Source organism: Coptis chinensis, unplaced genomic scaffold (genome assembly GCF_015680905.1).
Source record: "Coptis chinensis isolate HL-2020 unplaced genomic scaffold, ASM1568090v1 utg1761_pilon_pilon, whole genome shotgun sequence".
In the NCBI taxonomy this organism is placed as follows: domain Eukaryota; kingdom Viridiplantae; phylum Streptophyta; class Magnoliopsida; order Ranunculales; family Ranunculaceae; genus Coptis; species Coptis chinensis.
In genome coordinates this window covers 193,993-219,110 of record NW_028238113.1, presented here as the reverse complement: position 1 = coordinate 219,110, position 25,118 = coordinate 193,993, and the positions used below count along the sequence as shown (strand labels likewise).

At 36.1% G+C, this 25,118-nt stretch overlaps 2 protein-coding genes and 1 pseudogene across 2 annotated transcripts; 1 reads left to right on the top strand and 2 right to left on the bottom strand.

Annotated features, from left to right (window-relative positions):
• Positions 1–231: 231 nt before the first annotated feature.
• Positions 232–16,452, bottom strand: ATX2 (trithorax-like protein 2). The gene is made up of 28 exons (XM_086587021.1): positions 16,031–16,452; positions 15,739–15,911; positions 15,600–15,651; positions 15,439–15,513; positions 15,089–15,308; positions 13,802–13,925; positions 13,530–13,634; positions 12,615–12,805; positions 12,303–12,395; positions 12,095–12,192; positions 11,354–11,521; positions 10,517–10,660; positions 10,008–10,055; positions 9,698–9,815; positions 9,559–9,624; positions 9,402–9,463; positions 8,383–8,439; positions 8,096–8,164; positions 7,738–7,936; positions 6,904–7,185; positions 6,111–6,172; positions 5,952–6,029; positions 5,438–5,533; positions 5,066–5,169; positions 4,772–4,960; positions 2,703–2,757; positions 2,272–2,598; positions 232–1,192 (listed from the first exon to the last, which is right to left on the bottom strand). The coding sequence occupies exons 1-25, from the start codon at positions 16,349–16,351 to the stop codon at positions 4,819–4,821; spliced, it is 3,147 nt and encodes a 1,048-aa protein (XP_086443147.1). The 5' UTR covers positions 16,352–16,452; the 3' UTR covers positions 232–1,192; positions 2,272–2,598; positions 2,703–2,757; positions 4,772–4,818.
• A 2,447-nt stretch (positions 16,453–18,899) lies between these two features.
• Positions 18,900–21,719, top strand: LOC147473824 (uncharacterized). The gene is made up of 2 exons (XM_086586975.1): positions 18,900–19,501; positions 21,163–21,719. Exons 1-2 carry the CDS (start codon positions 19,016–19,018, stop codon positions 21,223–21,225), a joined length of 549 nt encoding a protein of 182 aa, XP_086443101.1. The 5' UTR covers positions 18,900–19,015; the 3' UTR covers positions 21,226–21,719.
• A 351-nt stretch (positions 21,720–22,070) lies between these two features.
• On the bottom strand, positions 22,071–23,609 carry LOC147473823 (uncharacterized; annotated as a pseudogene).
• Positions 23,610–25,118: the final 1,509 nt, after the last annotated feature.

The following is a 25,118-nucleotide window of genomic DNA, read 5'->3' as shown; positions in this document are numbered from 1 at the left end:
AAATGCTCTCCACTAGTCCACTAGAGTTGCGAGATAATTGTTTTGCCACCTCCGGTCTCACTGTTTAGGTTTAGGGATAATTGATTTTCGACCTTGATTCAAGAAACCTGCTCCAATTCTTTTTATAGAAAATCAACTCATCTTAAGTCACTTTTTGTGTACTAGTCATCCTTAAAAGTAAAAAACAAACCGACAAATCAAGTTAAACTAGTTTTTCCACTTTGAAGTAAATCATCTGCAAGATCTCCGACCATGTATTTATATTGAAAGACATTACATTATTCATTTAAGTCACAAAAATAATTGAGTCGATGAGAACATCGCTGCTTCAGAGCCCTAAAGTCTCGTAAATGAAAACAAAAATCTAGTGGGTACATGACCAGATTTAAAACCAGATTTCAGTGTAGGTCATGTCCTCAATCCAGAACTCCAGGATTGAGGTTCCAAACTCCTGTCAGAACTTTGCATATCCGCATCAGTTGTGAAGTTAATACCAAAGTATTCACAGCATCCACTTTGTTGAACAGTTGTTCACATAAAACAACAGTGAATGACAAGGCAAATTCCACTACAGATATTCAATCCCTTTGCAATGCATCTTCACCAAACAGACTCCCAGATAGTGATCCTAACGCAAGGGAGGCTGTTAGGCTAAAGGCAATGACAATATATGCAAAGATATAAATTGTCTCTTCAAATGTGTAACAGCACATTCTTAGGTAGAATTTGCCTATTTCCTACCCAGGAGCCGCCTATGAGAAGCAGGTTGAGCATACAGAGATCTGCAGTAACAACCATTGGTACAGGTAATACTGCAACTTGTTAAGGTTGTAAGCCTTACTATATGCAGCAGCAGGTAGTGGCATAACTTTCTTTTGAACCTCCATTGACTACTTGCTATACCAGACGGACAGCCAGCAAACAACTATCAACCAGCTTTTAACCTCACTTTTTGTTCCGTTAGAAGGAACTTTTAGAAAGTGCTGTCGGCCTCTTAGCTGTTAAGGTGCTTTCAGGGAGGCTAATAAATTGGTGGAGGAAGTGCCAAGCAAAGCACATGCATGGCGTTTCTGCACTTAAATTGGTGACATGAACTAAGAGTTAGTATGTACTAGGGTTCAGGCAGTTAGATTGAAGGCGCTTTCAAACTTCTTCCCTCTTCAGATAAGCATCAGCAATAAATCCTTGAAACCTGTCCCAAAAGTACATACCAAACATTTTAAAAGATGAAAGTTGGTTCACTCAACTCATAAACTTCTTTCGTCGAGTCTATGCATTGTCAACATATATCAATTGTAAAGCAACTACTATGAACAATCTTCACAAAAAATTTCAACAAAAGGTGCAAGTGAATCATAGACTTCCCAATAGATCCAATGAAAATCTAAAACGTGATTTCCTCAGACAGGTGTTCATCATGAAAGGCACATAAATGTTGCCACGTCCTATTACTGACTCAATCTAACATTGGATAGATTGAACTACCTCCACATTTTGTGTTATCACTTCAGCAACGAGACCAAGGGATCTCAAGCTTGACTGAAAAAACTGTAACAGTGACCCTCGAAGAAGAATAACCTAAAAGGCTAATAATAATGCTTCTCTAGTTATTCAAGTGAGTAGGAAACAACAGCTATAACAGATTTGCTGACAAAGAACCAAAATAATGACAGTTAAAAGAGAATATGAATAACGAACAAATACCATGCAAATAAAATGACAATGACAAATACCAAAATGTTAACGGACTGAACTAGAAAAAAACAAATATGAAGGGAAAGAAGTGACCAACTTCAGATACCCATTTTTGTCAAACTAACTACTGGCTATCCTATTAATCCAACCATAAGCTCAAGCATGAAAGGCAATTGTGTTTACTGCTATGCAACTTGGTGAAACAAAACCATCTACAAAGGCATCCCTTCTTTTTTTTCAGAAGCAAAAGACTACGTGAATTAGGAGGCAATCTTCAAAAGAAATATTGCTCCACTTGGAGTCCATATCTAAGGACAACGTGACAACGGTCTTAACACTACACTCCTATAGTTCTGAATACACCCTAAAAAACACCAAACATTCGTCTACCCTGAATGTGTCATTTCTTATTCCTGATTTTGGGATCAACATTGTGTAGCCAAGAACATCTACTTAAGTAACTCTGTTATCTCTCTGAATTCCGCTTTGACATATATGTGAGACTTATGATAGTAATCGGTGAAAATGTAGAAAAGTTGAAAAAAAAAAACAGATAAAGACAGGTGATGAACTCACTCGAGAATATATAATTTTCTAATCACACTACATGTAATCAGGAGGCTCAAGCACGATGAAACGAATACATATATTGGATAAGATAATTGTCAAAATCTGTACAGTGTACATCAACTCAGGCATGGCCATCTTGTTCGTCATATGGATATTCTCGATTCCCCTAATCTCAAGAACAGGAAGAGTGCACCTCATTCCATCAGTAACGAGAAAGCAAATTGAGAAGACATTTCATACAAGATTTTCCGAGGGGAGCTCCCAAATGACCCAGAAGCAATGAAACTGTAGGAGGTGCAGGCAACAGACTTGCAGCTAGGCCATGTAATCAATCTGCAAATCCTGTCAGATTGTCATAACAATGAACATAAAATATATGTATGCACCAACACACAAGCAACAAATTTGAAGGGCTAATTATAGTTAAAACAACTTACACTCTGCAGGTTTACACTGTCGTTGACACTGATGCTGAGAATCAAATTTTGATATCTGCAGCAGAAACAGAGATTTAGTAAAGATATTTTACCTTGGTTTTATACTATTTTGGCAGATCATGTAGTACTTAAGATTGTACTAGATAACAAAATCAATGCTAGAAAATTCTGGAAATCTGAGAAACCGATCAAAGGATTTAAAAATAGCCAAAGCAAGACACCATATACTGACACATTCAATATCATCATTTGAGCTAAAGATAAAAAAACTCATGGACAAGAAAAATGTAAAACAGAATACTTATGCAACCTGTGTCTATCATGCACAGAAATGGTGTAATCAAGCAGACTAGAATTAGAGTTTGATGATTAACCTTTAAAGGACATTCCCAAAAGGTGAAATATTAGTTATATGTATATCATAACCTTGCCTCCCCACTCCAAGACAGGTAGAGAGAGAGCATGTGAAACTCGGCATTATGGGTTTAGATTGTCACCAAAGTGATTGTATAGGAAAACTCCATTTAATGGGGTTTTCTTAAACAGCAGGACATCCAACTCAAAACCAATTGGTAATGAGTGGAGAGGCCCAAAAATATTTAAACTATACTGCAAGCCTTTAAGCATCCCACGTGGGACTAAACTAAACATCTCAACACGCCCCCTCATGTGTGGCATTACTTCATTTACTTGAGCCTACCTGACAACATACTTCATTTACGCGGAGTAAACGGGGACTTTGGGCCAAAGACCACTTACACTGATACCATCTTAAACATCAGGGCATCTAACTCAATACCAATTCGTAATGAGTGGAGAGGTCCAAGGACATTTAAACTATACTAGAAAGCTTTAAACATCCCGTGTGGGACCAGTGTTTTAAAAAACGCTAGGCAGTAGTCGGGCGGTGGGAGAGCGCCTAGGCCTTCTAGGCAGTGCCTAAACGGGCTAGGCGCTAGGCTGTTTTTTTTCCTAATATATATAGTAATACACACATAAACTACAAGAAATGAAGAAAATCATTTACCATAACTCAAAAAATAAACACAAACAAAGATACTTATTACAAAAATGCGTAATAGTTGAGGAATATTGACTTCATATAAAAACATACTCTTTGTTATAGTGGCATATAATTTACATTAGACTTAAGTCTTTTAAACTCATTCAAATCTTAAGCCTACACGGGCTTTTATTTTTCGACATTTAATCATTCAAAAAAAAAACTTGACTGAACTGCCTAGAGGCCGCCTAGACCTGACTAGCCCGCCTAATCGGTCCGCCAAGACCCGCCTAGTCGGTCCACCAATTTTTTAAACGACTAGAGCCTAAGCGAGTCGGTTGGGCACCGCCTAGCGCCTAGAGACTGCCTAGACCGATTTTTAGAACAGTGTGTGGGACTAACTTAATATCCCAACAGGTATGTTGGAAAGGCCAAGTCAACAAGGTGATGAGCACCAAGGTTCAGCCCATGGTTTTACGACTCGGCCGGTTTAACATAGAAACGGTTTCATCACCGACTTGAACTGTCCGATTCAAATAAGAAACCGGTAAAATCGGTGGTTCAAGCATAACTCAGGTTAAAAAATCGGCTCAACTCGGTAATTTTTAATCAACCCGTCAGAGTTGACTCAACCCAAACATTAAATACTTTTCTTTATTAACCTTAAATATATAGTATTTTTTGGAACTTTTCTAACACAACCGAACGGGTTTTATTTGAACCGGGACCAGTCTGGCCTGATCCGGTTAAAAAAACCAGTTCTGAAAACCATGGTTCAGCCCCTCAGAAGCTACAAAATTGTCTTGGATTCTGGATGTATTAGTAACTATTTATACAACTTAGGTCTATATAAAAGAAAAAGAAAAAAAACAACAATGGCATAAAATGATAAAAACAGATTATATTCTGAATTTTCTTATGAATACTATGATGATATGATCAAAGACTGTAAAATAATCCGACAATACAATATAGATAATCACTAAATATTTCAGAGCGGATAATAGATAATAGTCTGAGACGATCTCCTAGAACTATATCATAGAAAAATGGTAACAGGACCCACTATGTTCATAAACCACTACAAGAAAGCCGATGAACTCCAATGTGCATTTAATCTCCTTTCCAATCAATCAATTCACTGCGAGGCACACAAAGCTTTGTTACTTGCTCCTCCACATCAATATCATTGACAACACCACGACATCTTGCAAAGCCACAATAGCATGCAAGTTGTTCGTCAATCGAGAAAAATCTGTAAATATGAAACAGGGGGTTGTGGGGGAAAGGGGGAGGAGGGGGATTAGTATCAACAGATAACCAAGAAAAAAGGGCACCAACAGAAAGACCAGAAGGAAACCTGTAATCATATGTTAGTTCTTCCCATACACATATATCTCTTTTGGCAAAGATAATTATACGCTCTTCACCACGAATATTCACACCTCTTGAATAACAATTAGGCTGAAAAACAAATACGGAAAAAGACAGTGAGAGATCCTAAAAACAAGTCCACCCAACATATTATAAACATCAGGCTTTCTCTTAAACGGACTGTCAGTTTATAAGAGTCCGTTTAAGAGAAAGCCTCTTATAAACATAAAAAACAAAAAAAAAAAAGATTAGGCCTGAAAACAGGAAACAGTGAAACTATAAACAACATGCATGAACTATTTCATTAGTGCTTAACAAACTGAGTAATGTGAGGAAGTTGTGATAAAAAATTACATACTTCACATGAGTGGTTAATTAAATGAGCAATGCTCCCTGCCCTGGTTGCATCAATGACATGCTCATCATCTATTCGAAACATATATGTCCCAGCACCCTGCATAGGATTGAAGAGAAAAGAGTTGTCAAATTTGTAAGCTCACCTTCCTTGACCATTACCTTTGTCTATAATAACAGGAAGATGCAAATTCTCTGATGTCTAGAAATATTGTTGGTTGCATATAGTGGGATATAACCAAGTTTATTAGCATTACATATTTAGATCTCATCAAACAATATGGAAAATGGTAGAGCATATTTTGCCTGTAAAATCTTTGTACACTAAAAGATGCTACAGATTCTCTTAAAATCTGTGATTCACCATGGGTTGTTTTTTCTTTTTCTTTAGACAAACCTTCCCTGAGTTTGAAATATATCACACTAATACATTGATTACAGTATTACACACAAACCTTCTATAACAAGTTCTTTAAATAGTTTGAGAGGTTAGACTAAAATACAGAGGAAAAGCTTACCACCAACGAATTATATATGAAATGTTCCCTTCTATCAGCAATTGAAGGTCTAACAAGCTCACCAGTGTACTCAATCACCTAAAACGCATTGAGATGGTTATTTCTTCATGCAATATGAAACTAAAAGTAGAAGTAGATACCGAGAAAAACAATGTGTACCATATCTCCTGCTCTATGTGGATGTTTTGCAAATATTCCAAACCCATGTATTCCTGATTTCCCTGCAAGTAACATTAATAACTAAATCAACTCAGAGAAGTTGGGCCCATATATATACCCCACACAAAGAGAAGAAACAATTCCCATGTTTCCGCCCAGTATTCTAGAAGGCATGATCTTTGTTGTTATGGTTAACGGAGAAGCAATCATATTATGAAGGACAAAGTTTCTATTCATCAAATGAAAAACAAAAAATTAATATAATAATAATAACAAGAAACCATTCTGTATGAATTTAGTCTTGATAGTACAATTGAAAACAATGAGTGATTTACCTACAGTACCGAAACAGTCCAACAGAACACAATAATCAACCGGTCCTTCAGGGCATGAAGGTCCTAAATGATAGGAAAATGATCTCTTTTCTGTTTGCCTAAGCAGAGCAAGGTATATAACTAGTAACAACACTATATTGAGCTATTCCTTCTTGAATCTACTTTATACACGCTAAAACAGTCAATACATTGTTGAGTCCTCCCAAATACTTTTTCTTAACGTATCCATTATATACGCAAAGAATACATGGTTGAGACTTGAGAGATTGACGTGCTTCATGCTTTTGGCCTCTAAGGCCTAGTGTTCAAAACACTGGTTTGAAAATAACATACAGTGAATATATCAACTCCAGTGTATGTTTAAAAAAAAGGCTTCTTCCAATTGCAAGTATGATTAATGAAGCAAAGGTAAACATCCTAAACACAATTGATAAAAACATATGGGCAAGATTGCTTACCAAATGCTAATCTCTTTCTGAATGTTTCCTTCATGTATTTGTATTTTTCAGCTACAGAAAGGACACTCTTGGATGTATCAAGTTCTGAAACTTTTGATTTTTGAAAGCTAGCAGAGAATCTTGACAGTGCAATTTTATTTGGCGAAGATGTATTTTTCACAGTTCCATTTCGGCAATAACCAGTAACCAAGTACGGTCTGTTCTCCACATATAACCGTTTCAAGGATGCAGCAGCGAGTGCTTCGGGTTCTTTCCTTCCCCTCCGGAGAAAATCATAAGGCTCTGTGCACAACAATGAGAGAAGAAATATATGAAACCAAAAGGATCCATTTAATGAAAAACAGTTATTTACATATTTAAATTCCATACACTTAACAGACAAAGTTCTAATAGAAAAGCTATAATTGCATCTTACAACATAAAGAATGTCACAAGAATAAGTTTGATACTGAAAGCAGATGTAATTATTCCTAATCTTCGGAAACAGTCATCTGGACCATCTTTACGATTCACAAAGAGCACAAATTTTCATTTTATTTTTTAATTTTTTTAACAATACACCAAACTAATCCACTTAGTCTGACTATACATAAAAAGCGTGTGATGCACACTTCATTTATAACTTCAATTAGGTCAAAGTCAAACAAGTGAATAAAATTCTCACATAATTTGTATTTGTCAAAATTCCAAAAACTTCTTTTAAGTTATTCAATAATAGAATTATTAAGTATACTCACAAATTTTCCAAATTGAACCCTTCTCCAGATAAATACGGAATCCAAAATCCAAATGTAGTTCAAGATAAGTTACAAAATGAGAGAAAATAGGAGTTACCAGTACGAGCACAACCAGATGGATTTGATGGTGGAATATATTTGGAACAATGACGGACAACTGTTTGCATTTGCTCATCAGAAGGAAAACGTTCATTCGATGGCGGTCTATGTTTCTTGCAAAAGGAAAGCAGACGAATGCATTGATTGTCTTCATCCTCGTCAAAGGACATCAGATGGAGCCTGTCCTCATCTTCAAGCTAGTCAGACACAAAAGAGCAGAACAAACGAACAATAAGACTCTAGAGGGCCAAAATATTGTTTTCCCGTCATTATCACTATAAAAGTAAGAAATCCGCCAGCCTAAATTAATTGATATGAATCACATCGATGCATTACAAGAACACAAGAACGGATACCTCAACACAAAGACCAGCAGCACGAGCACATAGTGGATGATATGCTACACGGCAGGTACTATTGGAACACTGCAAAAAAAAAGGTAAAAATTAAACTTAGATAACAATAATACTTAAGCGATCACAAGAGTATAAGTGATTAAGCTAACAAATAAGCAAAAGTGTGCCACTCTGAAGTACGGAGGAACAGACATTCTTACATCAGAAACAGTCAAACTAGTAAAACACCCAATTAGAAAGAGAGGGAACGCTAATGATGTTAATGTTTGAGGCCATTTCATAACTACCTGGATGCAAGCTCCATAAGAAACACCGCAAATGCAACACAAAAGCTTCCACCGGTCCTGTGTATTTCATAAAACAAAAGGAATATAAATTGTGGACCTTGCTAGACAGATGAGCCCATAAACTACACGTTCAAAGCATATATGTGACACTAAAATATCAAACACTGAGAATAGACCATCTTAACTGTTCAGACACAGCTAGACTGCTATGCTGTCAAAGGCATAAGGTGGGGGAAGTATAGACCAATTTCAGAACGCCTTGACGCCGCCTTTGACCAGTCAACCAATAGTCCCCCCCCCCCAAACACACACACACCAAAAAAAAAATCCTATGTTTTACAGTAGCTTATACTACATCATTAAGTTCCATTCATATGCAGTTTCATATTTTACTAATAACTTGTGAATATATTCTTAAAATCATAAACAATACATTAATATTTCAAAAACAAAGTGATAAATCATGCATACTTTGCATAGCTTTCATAGCTCAGTGAGGGTAGAGCGTCCACTTAGTATGCGGGAGGTCCTAAATTTTAATTGAAAAGTGTTTTTCTATTTTCAGCTTCTTTCGGAGTTTTCTTCTGTTGGGCTTTTATGTTTTTGAAGTTGCTTTTACTTTTTACACACCTTCCCCGCCTTACAAAACGCTGTCGTCTAGGCAGCACCACCACGCTGGGTTGCTGAACAGTGTCCATTCAGGTAGGCAAAGCATTGGTGATAGAAAAAAAAAACCTGCCCAGGTGGCGCCTTTGACAGCATAGCTAGACAGTATAAGATGGTATAGATATATAGATACTATCGAAAGTGCCTTCTCGACAGTCAAGTCATTGTGTATGAACAGTCAAGATGGTTTGCATTTTGTTCATGTGCTACACTGCTACTGATCTAGGAGAATCTCCCGACAACACATATTTGCACATAATTAGTATATAGAGATTTAATATTAGTCTTGAAGAAGGCAAAAACTGTTGAAACCTACTATATCCATGGATAAAATAAATAACACACAAAAGTACCTTATTTATTCTTTTCAGTCCGTCAATGGGTTCCATTCTCTTGATATCTAAAAGGCAGGTTTCTGCAAATTGTTGGTTCAGTTTACATGGCATCAGTCAAAAATGTTTTCCCATCTCAAACCTTGATGAAATTTTTAAGCAAAAGCAAAATAAGTACCAGGTATCCATATTGCACATGCCAGATGAGCCCATCGTCCATCAGTCGTGCACTTCATTGCACCCCCTAGCAAGTGGATTTCCAGTTCAACAAATGCATTTTATGACTCCAAACAAAAAATTCTGAGCACATGAAATACCTATAACAGGACACAGGCAGCAGGGCGGAGGAAATTCAGGTGCCTCTGGGTAACATAAATTACACAACCAAAGTACCCCATCAACTGGTTCTGTTTCACCATAGCACTTAGCATGGACCTGAGCAGTATTGGAGAATTAGGGAGCAAAAAGTAATAAGACATGTAGATATACAGAGCCAAGTCAAAACATATCAAAATACGGAGCATTATAGCAATGTGAATAAGAAAGTAGATCATCATCAATGATTTAATCGGAACTTCATATAACAAGCTTCATTCGGGAAAAAAAATACAAGATAAAACTCCTTACCATCATTCGACATTTATCACATTGCATGAACAAATTATCAGCATATTCCTGAAAACGACAAAATATGAATCAATCTAAGTGAATAAATGATAAATCCAGAATAAAACCTGCATCTTATACAAAGAAACATCAGCTCTCCTATTATGTGAACTCATACAATTTTAAATTTTAATATGATGGTTGATCAGCCAATATATATATATATATATGCTCTCCTCTTATGTACATGTATCAAGACACAATAATGCTCATTAAAAGGGGAAGTGTTCCTGTTTTTGTGGGACATTTCCCAAGGGGATACACACCTTACAGAGAATGGATTTTTTAACAGAAAGAATGCATTTCTTCAGGAACTAAAATTATCACATGAATCCTTTAACATTATCAATATTCATGCTATGTGAAAAGGACTTCAAAGTAAAACCTACACCTAAACCGTGCGGTAAGTGTGAGTCTACCAAATTCTTGTGAGAATGCACATTTTTAGCTTATCAAATATAGGTACAAACCTCATCCATGTGGCAAACATTACACCTATCCAGATCCTTCCATTCAACACGAACAGGCCTATAACCAACAGGCAGATCCTGATATCTTTTGGGTGCTAACTTGCAACGAGAGTACCTTGAGGAAGTTTTACAAGATGACAATTCCTGCAAAACTAAGGAAGTTATACTAGGCTGAAAGATAGCAAAAGATGATTAAGATTAAAGATTGGCATATGATCCACTAACAATAAGCAATATGTTGCTTGAAGTGTGTTCAGACATTCACAATTGAAGTTGTTAGCATTATAAAGGTTGCTCAAAGAAGTATTCAGAGAATATGAAAAAGAGAATAATTGAAAGTTACATCTGGTCAGAAGACAGCACTAAGTAGTAACAAACTACTCGAGAAACATACCAAACTATCGATACGGAGTACCAACTTAATTGCTATATATTTTTCCTAGGCTATTATTATATCTCCTATTTAAGTGATATACATTTTGCCTAAGCTGTCATTATATCTCCTAATTGAAAACTGTGTAAAGCAACATCAATAATATTTTAAGAGAGAAGGGGCTTTTAACTGTATAACAAAATTCTGGATATGAGCAACACTTTAACCCTTAATGAGACCTCAGTTGCACGACTTAGAAACTTAGAAAGAAAGTTTATAGTATAAAAAAATATATACGATAGTTTGGAGAAAGAAGTGACATGAAAACAGAGGTATACTATATAGTTTCAGTCCCAAGCTACCCACAAAAGATGAAAAACTAAGACAACACGACACCAAGTAACACCATCAGCAAATTAGAGTAGCATATCTTCAGTTATTAGTTGCATAGGGTAACACCACACCTTTATGATTTTTGAGACTTCAGTACTCGAAAAACCAAACATTTGAGAACCAGACTTTGTTTTTTCTAGTCCATCTGCTGCACTAAACCCATTACTAACACCACCGCCAATCTTCTTTATCCTTCTGTAAATTTTGTTCCAGCAAGCTAGTGGAGTAGATCCTTTGAACTGCAATAAAAAGAGATACAATCATAAGGAACATGAAAAGTGAATCATATGTATAATGATATAGAAAGTTGCGGGTGCCAACTAGCAAAGTTGGTAAAACCTTTGGGTGATGATACCAGAGGTCTGGGGTTTGAACCCTGCCACATCAACGAGTCACTGATCTAGTTTTACCAGCTTGCCAATCAAATATATATAGAAAGTCTGATCCGGGTATGTTTTTTAGTCATGTCTGTCTCCTCAAGGGAGACTATCTATATTCCCATGCCAAGTCTAGACCACTCAAACACATCTACTGAACGTGCTTGAATAACTTGCCCCCGTGAGGTGGGAGTCTTCATTCTAGCATTGTTGTAAGGGTAGTTGGACCTTGGGTTGTAGTGCCTCCTTAATATCTTGCCAAAGTAGTGGGAGGGGGGATCCTTTATTCCCCGTCTACATGGAATAAACTCACGCAAGCATAGCAGAGAACAAACTAGCCCAGAAAAAAAATAGAGTGCAAAACACAACGAAAGGGAAAAGGAAACATACAATTTACAGATTCATAAATTTGAAAGCTAATTAAGAATAACTCACCTGCTCCTCATTATCCATTGTTACTCTAAACAATGGTCGGAACTTTGATTCAGGATTTCTCAGGACTTCCATTTTATAGCAAGCTTGTACGCTTGGATCTGAACACAAAATAAACAAATATATAAAATCAAGAAACAAAATTTTCTGTGCAGAATAAGTGTGACGGTCAATTGCAAATTTTGTATAGGGCCTCGAAGAAACAAGTCACCTTTTGCTGAAATGAACTTCCTCTCAGCTGTATATCCTTCAGGCCAGATACATTGCTCATCATGGAAATACTCAGAGTCCGTAACAATTTTTCCTGTAATATACTCATGTATGTCAAACAGTAAATATGGGTGTTCACCAATCTTTCTATTAGTAACAGTTCACAATACATAAACAGAGGATTCAATATCAAGAGATCACATATATATTGCAATGCAGAATAGAATATTTTTGTTTACCTAAAAAAAAATAATAGTATATTTCAGGGCACGCCAAATTGAAAATTGGCAGGAAGTCTAATGTTGAGACAAACCTAAGCTAATTACACGCAAATCACCAACTTCGAATGGGCACGTTTTTATGAGACTCAATATCCTCTGTGTTTGTTCATCGCCAGAACCATCACTCCCATCATCTTCTCCACTAGCACTCTCACAATCACCAACTTCAATTCCATTTTGCAGCCGCAGCATTTTATTTGGAAGCTTTTGTTCGCTTAGGTACCTAATGAAACCCAATAATTATTAGGAAATATATACAATACATGCGCCGAAGTAATTTTCCATGGAAACTATACTACTGGCGATATATGCATCAAGTATACACAATTAAACAGAAACAAGAAGAAGTTTCACAAACTTAATGCACAAAGTCATACAATCAATTCAAACTCCATTTTCTGGTCTTATTTCGTTTGCATGTTCTCCATCACCCTCCCTTGGACCCACTGATTTGTGAAGTCGAACTTCCCTTTTTTCATCCCACTAGCATCCTCACCAATCTGTCCAAATCTGACATGGTCTAGTGCCTCCAGACCTTATATATAGAGTTTTCATTTAAGAAGGAGCTTTCCCAAAGAGGACATACGCAAAAAAAAATCTCTCATTAAATAAACCGCGACCGTTGTTAATGCTTCCTTTAACCCATAAAGAATGAAATCAGATTCAAGTGCACTTCATTGAAGACTTCATTGCCAGATTGATTCCGAAATGAATGTTTACTTATTTGATTAGGAAGAGAAAGTAACTGTCGCAATTGATCAGTAACTAAATTTATCACATTCTAAGCATGAAAGACCTATTAAGCCCTTAAGACAACATGACACTATGAAGTCAATATGCCTAATCCCCAGTATGCAGTATAAGCAGTAATTATGTCCACATTTAAGCATACTCTTCATGTAACAGATTAAGAAAAAATAAAAATAAAAAATTGAGGATGCGCTTACATTTTGGTTTCTTCCAAGCCTTTACGAAAACGTGTTTGCTTGCATTTCATATGATAAGATAAATGAAGACCTCTGAGAAATGAAATAACCTGTTTCATGGTAACCCTGCAAAATGACAGGAACAAACAATGGGTTTAAGACAGTAAGCATGACACAAGCACAAAAGTCAGCAGGATACCCCAAAAAAATATAACAGTAACAGAAATAACTGTTCTTACTAAAAGAAAGAATGACGTAATTGTTCACACAGATTGAGTTTAGCAGTAACATACCATGCAAAATCATGGGTCCCAAAAAATTGCACAGGTACTGATCTCTCTCCATGACTAGGCTTCAAACCTTTACGTACACCAACATTTGACTCATTCAAGACAACTGCTGGCCAAATGGCATGACCTGGATTATGATAAAATTAGTATGACAATAATATTATGAACAAAGTAACTGAGAAGTATGGAATAGCTCGAAACAAAAGCTAATAACAACATCCTACCGAGCATATCACAGAATTGGAGCAACAAGTTGCAATTTCCGAACAAGTATTTAATACAAATGAAGCGAAAACTAAATCAGAAGAGTTCCCAGAACTTCCTCAAGAACAAATTTGGTAAGTCAACATGTCACTGGCATTGCACCCATAACATAAGAATTATGGACTCAGAAGTTAGAGATAAGATGGTGACATCCTGATAGACAGACATGACTTTCTTTCTGTATTGGGGGAGGGGGGAGAGGGGGTGTCGCAAAAGTAAACGTGCCAGTAAAAGCCACAAATATTGCCAAATCCTTATTTCTCCTTGAACCTAGTAGTGACACAAAAGGTGTCTTCCTATACATAGAAACAATTAAAAGCATAAAGGTGGGGAGTAGAAGATTGAGCAATGAAAAGTTGCAATCAATTCCAGAAAATTTTTAAATACAGAACTTGGTTGCTGAAGGATGTCAATATCTGGATTTGGTACAAGGTAGAGGGAAAAAAATAAGAATTCTAAGACCCATGCATTACATATGAAACTATTAATAAAAAAAATAAAAGTATTACTTCAAAATTATCCCAAAAAAAAATGATGATGTCCCTCATAATGATCAGAATGACGGTAGATGTGTACGAAGATAAATAACCTGGAATTAATAAAATGGGGAATCAATATTCAGCAGTAAATGCTAAACAATATGTTGCAAATAAAAGTATGACGTTCTTACTATTATATAGGTTGCCAAATGGGGGAAGAAGTTCACACAGTAATGTTTAATGTCAAATCTAAACAAGCGTAGTTCAACTTTTATCAGCATTACATGCACACAATAAAAACAATTTTTCCATTACATGCACCGCCACGGACACGTAATAGTTACATTAAAGAGATAAAATAAGACAAACTGCCAAACTAAAAGGAGGAACAATCCACTTTATGCAACAATAATTATGCAAGGGCAATGTAAGATTTGATATGATTATGCAGGGATGCTGTAAAGAATGGTATTTCCATGTCTCAAATAGTCAAATCCAAAACGCATACAGATAGTACTTCTCAAAAGGAAATATATGCCTAACAAACCTGTGAGTTTCGCCCATATAATATCGCCAGGCTCAACATCACCACAGTCATCAAAAATAGCAGCCAACACAACTAGCTCATCATAATTGAGGTCTATACTGTCCTTGTTTGTAACATTTTGCTTTAAATTCAATCGTTGCATTTGCTCACGAGAAATGTAAAATTTAATCTTCTCTTTTCGAAATGCCAAACTTTCTTCATCACCATCACCATATTTAACCTGCATTCGTAATTAATTAGCTCCCGTGATTCCCGCATATCAAAAAAATACTACTAATTAATTAAACTACGCTGTTCCCAGTATCATAATTCGCACAGAATATAACATTATTTAGGGTTTGTAACCATACGTGATGCTTTGTGGTTTCTGAATCATAACTGGCAACACAACCAGAATACCATTCATCATCCAAAGGCCAATAAACCTACAATTCAATAAATACAAATCTCAGAAACAAATATTGTGCATGATCAAAACATACATAAATACGTATAAATATCAACCACTTGCCTTGCATTTTAAGCCAGTAAATATACTCGGATCCACATTCTCGTAGCTCAACCTGAATCAATAATCAAACAATTAAAATTTTCTCCCAAAAGAAACCAATTCAATTACTGATTTACAGAAGACAAAAAACAAAACTTACTCAAGCCATTTCTTGGTTTGGTCGGCATTATTAATCAATGGCGAAACCTGAGAATCAGTTACCGCCTTTCTCTTCCTTGTAGTACTAGCCACACCATTACTATAACAATTTTTATTTTCCCAAGTCCTCGAACTCGAAGAATCAATGTTACTATTATTACCAAAACAGGAAAACTAAACTAACTAAATCAGCAGTATTCTTCCTCCTCTTCTTAAAAGAATCCTTACTAGCCAATCCCAAAACAACCTCACTACCATTCTTCTTCTTCTTCTTCTTCTTCTCCTCAATTTTACTCAAACCCAGCCTCTTCTTCAACTTTAATCTCAATTAATGAACTGTTAGAACTACCAGGCTTCAATTTTTTACCTTTCCTACGTGTATAAACACGAAGAGGAGATTCAGATGGTAATAAAGATCCGTTCTTTTTCACCTCTTGTTCATCGACAATGTTAAGTTTACGAGCTTTAATTTTCTTAGACATACAAGGAACAGTAGCAGAGTATAAATGATCTAATGGTAAATAACGTACCGGTGTTCCTGTCTCAGTTACTTCTTCTTCTTCTTCTTCTTCTTCTTCGAATTTCTTCTTTAATGGGGAACACAATAGCGCCATTAAAGAGAGAGAAATTGAAAAAGGGAGAAGAATGATTTTTAATTTTGAGGACTGAGCTAATATTTCGGTTTTATGTTTTGTTTGTTTTTTTTTTTTTTTTTTTTTAGGGTTTTTTAAAGACAGAGAAAATGGATTTTTATGGAAAGAATGTATACGTTTTTTTTTTTTTTTTTTTTTTTTTCCCACTAAAAATATTCACCTGGTTTTTGTTTCCCGCCGTTAGAGTTTTGGGACCCATACTTTTGGTTTTGATATCCTAGGTGATGTGTCATACAATTGTTCATTTACTCACTATATACAAACAAAAAAAATGGATATGTCTGTTTACAAAAAAAAGTCCTACAGTAAATCATATTATTAGCTAAAAACTTTGTTTTAAATTAAAAATAAAAACAAACAAACAAAATTGTAGGGAGAGACTGAGAGATTGTTTGCTTATAATCTATTAGAGAGTGTGGAATGGACACATTTTGTTTTTCTTTTGTTGCATTGACAATTAATAATATTTTGCACTCGGAATTTATGTTTTTTTTTCTTTTTGATAAAGATGCAATAATTATATGTTAGAAACCACTCAAATCTGACTGCAGGTTGTTGAATATTTTGTTGTAAAAAAATGAATATTTTGTTGAAAACTTGAAATTGGGATATATAATCTATATATGCTCCATGTTCAGCATACCCATATTTTTCACTTTTAAACTCTTGTAGGTATATATTATCGTGATTCAATCACATAAGTCAACAATAATGTAGTAGAGGAATTAGGATTAGATATAGCTTTTGAATAGTTTGTCCACGGATGTCAATCTCACATCAACCCTTTAGGTGTTATACTTATGGATGAACGAAAACAAAATCGAACTAGACAAAAACATTGTTGTTTTGTGAAACATCAAATTTGAGTTTTCAGTTGAAGATTTTTGTGAAACATAGTAAAAAAGTGGTGTTGTTTTTTCTTATGAACCGAACGTCATGGTTAAAAATTGTTGTGATTTTTTTTTGTACAACTGGTTAAGAGGCAACTGGAAAACTCCTCGCCATTGTATTAAATATAGTATGTACTGGGACTAGTTTATGATTGTTATGGGACCACTAGAATTAGAATTCCGTAGAAATATTCATCATTAAAATGAACGAAAGTATTATATATAGACAAGTTGAACAATCAATGAAAGATGTCACGGTACGATATACCTTCCGTTTTTACTATATGCGATATAGAATTCATAAATGATTGTATCATGCTCCAATAAATCATTCCAATTACTATAACACCATATTTAAACCATTACAAACTCGAGCCTTTTTACTATTAGCAACTATAAGCCTACAACTCTTCAATGCTCATCAATCCTAAGTACATAATTCACTTTAAATGATCTTTATTTCAAGGTAGAAGATCGAAGAGATAGAAAAGAAAAACAAAAAATGTATAGTCACATACAATTAAGAGCATATAAGCGGGGAGTGAAAATTAAAAAATAATATAAAATATGTAACTACTACAACCCGTGCATACAAAATCACTTGAAATATTAATTTTCAAATTCCTTCAATCAACTGTAATATACAAGCAAATCACTTATTATCACTTATTATACATAGAAACTAAAATCAATGTGTCTACCTATAATACAAACATACAATTAAGAGCATAAAGGTGAGGAGTTGGAAGCTTGAGTAAGGAAAAGTTGCAAATTGCTTATTACAACCCTTCTGCATCCAATAGTTGTGTAGGGTCTGTACCTATTCCTTGTGCAACATCTTTGTTGGTTGAAAACTATTGTTATCCGAATAGCACTGCACTTAGCTTCACAACTTAGAATTACTCCAATAGTTGTTGGAACGGATTTCAATTTCCTATGCGATCTCCTTAATCGTCAAAATAGCCAAATTCTATGGGAAATTAAATAAATTGTATAAGATATATGGAAATTGATAAGTGGGATTCCACAAACTTTGATTCGATATTGTTATCGTGAGTGTAACTCTGGGGCAGATTGTCTTGTAAGAATGGAATCGACACTAGCTCAACAAACACATTGGTCATCCTCTCATCAACTTCTTAATGAAGACTATCCCTTTCTCTCTATTTATAGTGAACTTTGGTTCTCCACACCTTCATATTTTTTATGTAATCAAGTAATCATATGCGAACGTCCCTTCCCTAATAGTTTCTCTCTCTCTTTCATCTTCCTCCTCCTCTCATCTCCTAATCTTACTACGCTCACTTCTAGTATACTTAGTATGGACGCCACTGTGTGTAGTATGATGGACTTATGAAAACAGACACTAAAACGCTACATACAGAGTCACGCATGGTGGACTGTAGAGCCAAAAAGCCCAACCCTATTAAAATCAGATACGGACATACGATGGAATTTGTAGGCCGAACAAAAAAAAAAAACCCAAACAAACTACTTACTTATTATTACTTAGTCATTAACGGTCAAATCAAGTGTGAACAGGTCAGCCAAAAACCCACCCCACCTGGCCAACTGTAATTAGACCACATCCAATAATTGGAAAAACTAATTATTCTTCCTATCTCAATCCTAACTGTAGTTTCGCTGTCACCCCCTGTCTTCTCCTCAAAAACAAAAAAACATTTCCTCTTCTTAACCCATTCCCTCTCTTCTCTTCAGCTCAATCCTCAAAACAATGCATTCCATTCTTCTTCTTCTCTTCTTCCTCTTCATTTCAACATCTCTTTCATCTACTACACCTTCAATATACGAACAGCTTCAGTTACATGGTTTACCAATAGGACTCATACCAAAAGGAGTCAAGAATTTTACCGTAGATGAAAAGGGTAACTTTGAAGTACACCTTGAACAAGCATGTGATGCTAAGTTCGAAAACATTGTACATTATGATCAAATTGTATCGGGTGTTTTAAGTTATGGGCAGATCCGAGCTCTTTCTGGTATTTCAGCTCAAGAACTATTTTTATGGTTTCCTGTGAAAGGTATTCGTGTTGATATACCGAGCTCGGGGATTATTTACTTCGATGTTGGTGTTATTTATAAAAGATTCTCTCTTTCGTTATTTGAAACACCACCTGATTGTAAAGTCGTCGTTGGCAATCGTATTGGCCGGTTGAATGATCTTGAAGAGGGGAGAGCTATTGCCAAGACTGTATCCGAGGTAGATTTCTCGCCCTGGTTTTCATTGATTGATTGAACTTATGTGACATCTGATTATAGCCCTGTATAATTTTAGTTAGTTGGTGCAATGAAGTATGTAAAGCTTTATTGTATTGATTGATTGATTGATGGAATGTCTTTGATTATGTAATTATGTACAATATCTAATTAGAGCATTTTGTGTTTTCACGAGCATATGCCCCTAGTGTATATGCGATAGCAGATATTTGTTACAACCTGAACCGTTCAGTATATGAACACGTTTTATCTTAGTTAGTAAGGCTATACAAACTAATAGCATGCAGATGGTAGTCTGGGCTGTTCGATTAACTCAACCTGTTTTTCTTACCAATTTAAATTATATTGGGTTTCTGGGGAAGTTGGTAATGGCTGATTGTATATTTTCATATAACCTCGTATGTATTTTTGGTAGTGGTTGTTCATACTCGCCTTTTCATGATTAAGACATGATTAATATTTCCAATCCCCCCCCTAGATCCATTACTGGGTCTGTGGAATGGAGTTAACAAAGACCTGCACAAGCGACGGTCTAATTTGACGTAGAGCTAAGGTGGAAGAAGAAGACACCCTCTCCTGTTCATTTTAGTGTAACATGCTCTTTATCCAGTGGCATTCGAAGAATATAGAGATTCGTTACTCATTCCTTGATTTCTCATCTATAATTTGAAAACGTAGCTTGTCATTGGTGGGACGAGATATGGAACTGATGACTAAAATACCAGTTGATTTGGTTTGAGTTAGTGCCAGGTTTGATTGATCCAACTAAGTCGACAATATATGCTCTCAATCACTAGTGTAAATGAGATGTCAGAGCATTTGGTCTAATTGGTTCTGGCTTATGTACTTCCTATCTGTCTTCACCCTAGGGACCAGTAATAGGATCTAAACTACTAGATTTGGACGATGGAAAAGGTGGCTCAAGTGTTAGCAATTCGAGTCCCTGTAGAAATGCTCGCCAAGTTGCCATCAAGTACTCCAACCCCAATTTCCTGTAAAAGCAAGTCCAATCCAATTGTGTGTGTGGGGGGGGAGGGGGGAGGTATATGGGCTGCTAAATGCAATATAGCACCCCAAATAAAATAAAAAAAGTGTTCCCAATGGGGCTGCAACATGAACTCTAGATTTAGCTGGTTTGATAATCTCAACTAAATTTAAGAGCTCATGTAACAGATTCTAAAACTTAAGTGATGGACAGATGGCAACTTTGTGCCGTTGGAACTTAAGTTACTAACGGACGGCTAACTTTGTACCGCCAAACCCATACTTCTCCTTTTAAGGCACACACTAATGGACAGATGGCTGAAATTGAGCCATTCATAAATTTTTAGCATGCCAAAGTTAAATTATTGCATTGGAATGACTTTAGGTGTCAAATATGCCATGAGTTGGATAAGTGCTAAAATACGGATATGGGCGTGATCAGCGTGATGTAGGCTTCTTTCAAGGAAAAAAACAAAGAATTTTGATTAACAAAAATAAAGTAGGTTTTCATGTATATAATAGGTTTTTGTTGTGCATGCAATGGTTTACCTTCATTTTAATGCATTTAGATTAATTCCATAATTGTCAAGCAGAACCAACCATAATTGTTTGTCTCTGTAGATACATTTTTCTTAAAAAATATATTGGATATCAATGCAGAGTCTATCTGGAAAGCTCCGGTATGAACTCGATCAGGAACATGTTCAAAGAGCTGATATATAGAATGTGCAAGCAGAGGACGTTCCAGGAGTCACAATTGCTCAATCAGATTCGTGATTTTTGATTTACCCATATGAGGTTGTCACAGAGTCTGGTTTAACCTACATGTCTTTTGCTTCCATGGTGTGTGCTTGAATTGCTTACAGTATAGTACAGGCTAGTTGAGTCCACTCTATCAGTGGGGAGGACAGGAAAGTCGTGCCTAGAGCAACATTAAGGAGGAGGAGGGAGGGAGGAAGGAAGAAGATCGTGCAGGATGTTTCTAAATGTGAAAGGGTGAGAACAAAATTGGAGGGTGTACATGAGTGTTGGATTGAGTAGATGTAAATGCTGGAACCTGTCTGTTCATGTGTCTTTATTAAATAATGTCTTCTGTTGGGGACCTAAGAGTGTGTCCTGCTCCAAATAAAGGATTACATGTAAATTTTCTTTGTGTCACACACCTGAAAACTAGTGGTAGTACCTCACATTCTTTATTTCTTGCTGCCTTTTCTGCATCTGTTCTCTAACACATTACGTCTGCTAGGGCTTTGGTATTGGGAATTTGGCGTTACTTACAGAACCTTTGAATGTCAAATTGCAAAATACTGGGATGAACTAAATTGGGAGTTCTGGTACTAACAGCAATGTTAAGCTATATTCATTGTACTGTATCTATGACATCTGTACATGTAACAAATTCAGGCCAGGTCTACTTCTTGTTGGCATTCTACAATATTAATTTACAGTTGTTACGATATGATACAGTTTAATTTTGTTATGCCTGTTTGGCATCATGACTTGTTTACCACATTGGTCACATGTGAAAGCACTTGCAGAGTTGCAGTAGCAGAAATTGCCAGCATCCAAACGTAAAGTGGTCATTATATTATGGAAAACTTCGTAGTTCATACCATGCAAAAAATAGATTTTAACTCTTACATGGAGGTAGAGGAGAACCACATAAACAGTCATTTCCTATAAATGCATTAGCCGAGAACTTTGTCGCTGGAATCCGACCACAGAGATGATTGTAACTTATGTTAACAGTTGCCAACCCAGAAATGCTCCCAGGCACTTTTCCAAACACAAGATTTCGAGACAAGTCCAAGTATTTCAGGCTCTTGGGTAATATCAGATTGGACATGTTAAACTTTAGATCATGTTACCTGAAGCCCAAAATCCTTTTAATAGAGTAGTCTGGTTCAACAATTTAACTGGACTACCTGTGATCTGATTATCCGATAAATCGATAAAATCGTAGAAATATGTTTGTGATGGTTTAAAATCATCTAATCGAAATTTCAACCCACATCCAGCAAGTTTAAGTGAGAAAATGATGGGAGATGACTCGACCCATTTTGGGATCCGGCCCAAATTGAAACTGTTGTAAGAGAGATCCAGCGATTCGATACCTCTAACATTCATTTCAGGAAACGGGTCAACAAAATAGTTGCGGGCCAGATTGAGATTGAAAATTTTCGTGAGATTTTTGAAACTTTTCGGCACAGTTCCAATCAACTTATTGAACGAAAGATCCAATGTATCGAGTCCTTTGAAATTTCCGAGATAATCCGGAATTTTACCTGTCAAATTGTTGTGGCCCAGCTCGAGATACATGAGTTTCGGTGCAAGAAATGAAATAGATGCTGGAATATCGCCTGAGAACTTGTTATGAGAAAGCGATAAAACTCGTAAATCGGAAAACGATGCGAAAAAATCTGGAATTTTGCCGGAAAGTTCGTTCTTCTCGAGATTCAAATATGTCAAGTTTCTCAACCGTCGAATTCCATCAGGAATTGGGCCGTACAAAATGTTCCCACCAAGTTTAAGCTGAGTCAACTCAATGAGTTTTGAAATCGAACTAGGAATCATACCAGTAAATCGGTTTCCAGATACACTAAATGCATCAAGTTGAGAAAGTTGGCCTATATCAATAGGAAGTGGGCCTGAAAGTTTGTTATTCTCAATGTAGACATATTTCATATTTGGAAGACTGAAAAGAAATTTCGGAAATGTGCCGGAAATGTTTAGGAGATTTATGAAGTAAATGCCATTTAAATATCGGAGTTTTGAAAGGGTAGGTGAAATTGTACCGGATAAATAACCTTTCGGGTTATCGAGATTTCCGTAAAGTGATAAAGTCGTGACTCGTTTATCACTTCCACACGATACACCTGACCACATGCAACAATCTGTACTTGAATTCCATGAACTGAGCATGCCAGAAGGATCTTGCAAAATGCCAGACTTGAAAGCACGTAAACCAGTTTCATCATCTATGTGACATTTTCCCAAGCAAGGATGTATAGATATTGAGAGGAATAGAAACACAAGAGTGAGTTGAGAAACGAATGCAAGTGCCATTTTTTGAGCTGCTGCTGTGTAGTGAGAACTGGGACGTACTTATATAAGTTTTCAGTGCTTGCGGCGTCATTGTCATACTATTTTCATTTATATCTAAAAAACGTTAACAGTTGTCCAATGATCTTCTTATTTGACTTGCTCATACGGCACTAACACTTAGGTGGATGTTGGTCTGTAGTCAAATATGATGGCTGCATTTTGTGGTCAAAGATAGTTGTAATTAAAAGACACAACTGCTGTTTTCCACTTCCCAAATGCAAGAGCCACATGATTGCCTTTAATTCTTTGTATGCTGTCCAAATGTCCAATTAATTCTGATCCAGTTTTGGGGCTATTGTCTCATTTGTCTGTACTATATATTGGTTTTTGGCTTATTATACCCCACGGAACAGTTTCAAACCAGCTAAAGAATGCCATACTACCGAAAGTCCGAAACCAAGCAAAATTACGTCAAACAAAAGCAAAACAAAATCCAGTTGTCATATGTTTTTTTCTTCGTTCAAACTTTCTTGAAGTTTCAGGTTGGCTTGAAGATACAACTAATTTTGCTGCAATTGATAACATGCTAAATACTTTAAGCTGGAATGAGCGGCCCGAGCCTTTGAGAAATTATATCGAAATTAAAATATATATCGGAAAAAAATATTCAATATTCGTAGATATATATAGATATATCGATGAGCCCATGACGCCATCTTGTTGTCTTTGGAAGAGGGGTTACTTTAGTTTTGGGTATATCGAATTTAGTATTCTATTTCACACTATTTTGCAGGTGCCGACTAACAAAAATGGTCAAACTTTTGGGTAATGATACTAGAGGTTTTAGTTGAAGAACAACCCAATTGATAACATGCTAAAGCATTAAAAGAGTTGACCCAAACCTTTGAGAAATCTGAAGCCATTTAAAACAAACATACTCATACTAAAATATTAAAAAAAAAAAATAGTAGTGATTGTTCTTGGTGGAATTTTGGCGATTTCTGTAAAATGTAGCGGTACGGTGGAATGATACTTCCATCTGTGATTGTTGTCGTTAGTTCTACTATTAGGATTGTGTCGGTGATTGGTACTAGAATTGTGCAACAAGCGAGTACAACTGACGATCGTTGGCTCCCCTTCGTCGGAGTCTTTAAATGCTGGAATGTCTGTCCATCTGTTTTATTAGTCTTTAGTTGAGGATAGAAAAATGTTTCCTGCTCTATATAAAGAATTACATGTAAAGTTTCTTTGTGTCACACACCTGAAACTGTAGCTTGCATGCATTGTTCTCTCAACATATTTCATCTCCTTGGGCTTTGGTATATCGGGAATTTGGCATTACTTACCGAACCTCTGAATGTCAAATTGCGAAATATAAGAAGATAAGCTACAGTATATTCATTGTACTCATCTATATGCATGAGATCTGTACTTCTAGCGAAATCAGGCCATGTCTACTATTTACTCAAGGCATCTGAGCTGGCATTAATGTCCAGCAGTCAAGAAGTATATGATGGCTACAGAGGGAGAGTACGGGGACAAAAATGTGTTTGGTTAGTTTCTATCTGTGT

What these genes read in the sequence shown, in the direction of transcription:
- ATX2 (XM_086587021.1), bottom strand. Translation starts at nt 16,351, where the DNA reads ATGGCGCTATTGTGTTCCCCATTAAAGAAGAAATTCGAAGAAGAAGAA. An exon ending in GAAGTTCATTTCAGCAAAAG is followed by an intron (nt 12,193 to 12,302) that starts GTGACTTGTTTC and finishes TTTTGTGTTCAG; the next exon opens with ATCCAAGCGTACAAGCTTGC. An exon ending in GTGATAAATGTCGAATGATG is followed by an intron (nt 9,816 to 10,007) that starts GTAAGGAGTTTT and finishes AATACTGCTCAG; the next exon opens with GTCCATGCTAAGTGCTATGG.
- LOC147473824 (XM_086586975.1), top strand. Translation starts at nt 19,016, where the DNA reads ATGCATTCCATTCTTCTTCTTCTCTTCTTCCTCTTCATTTCAACATCT. An exon ending in TTGCCAAGACTGTATCCGAG is followed by an intron (nt 19,502 to 21,162) that starts GTAGATTTCTCG and finishes ATATCAATGCAG; the next exon opens with AGTCTATCTGGAAAGCTCCG.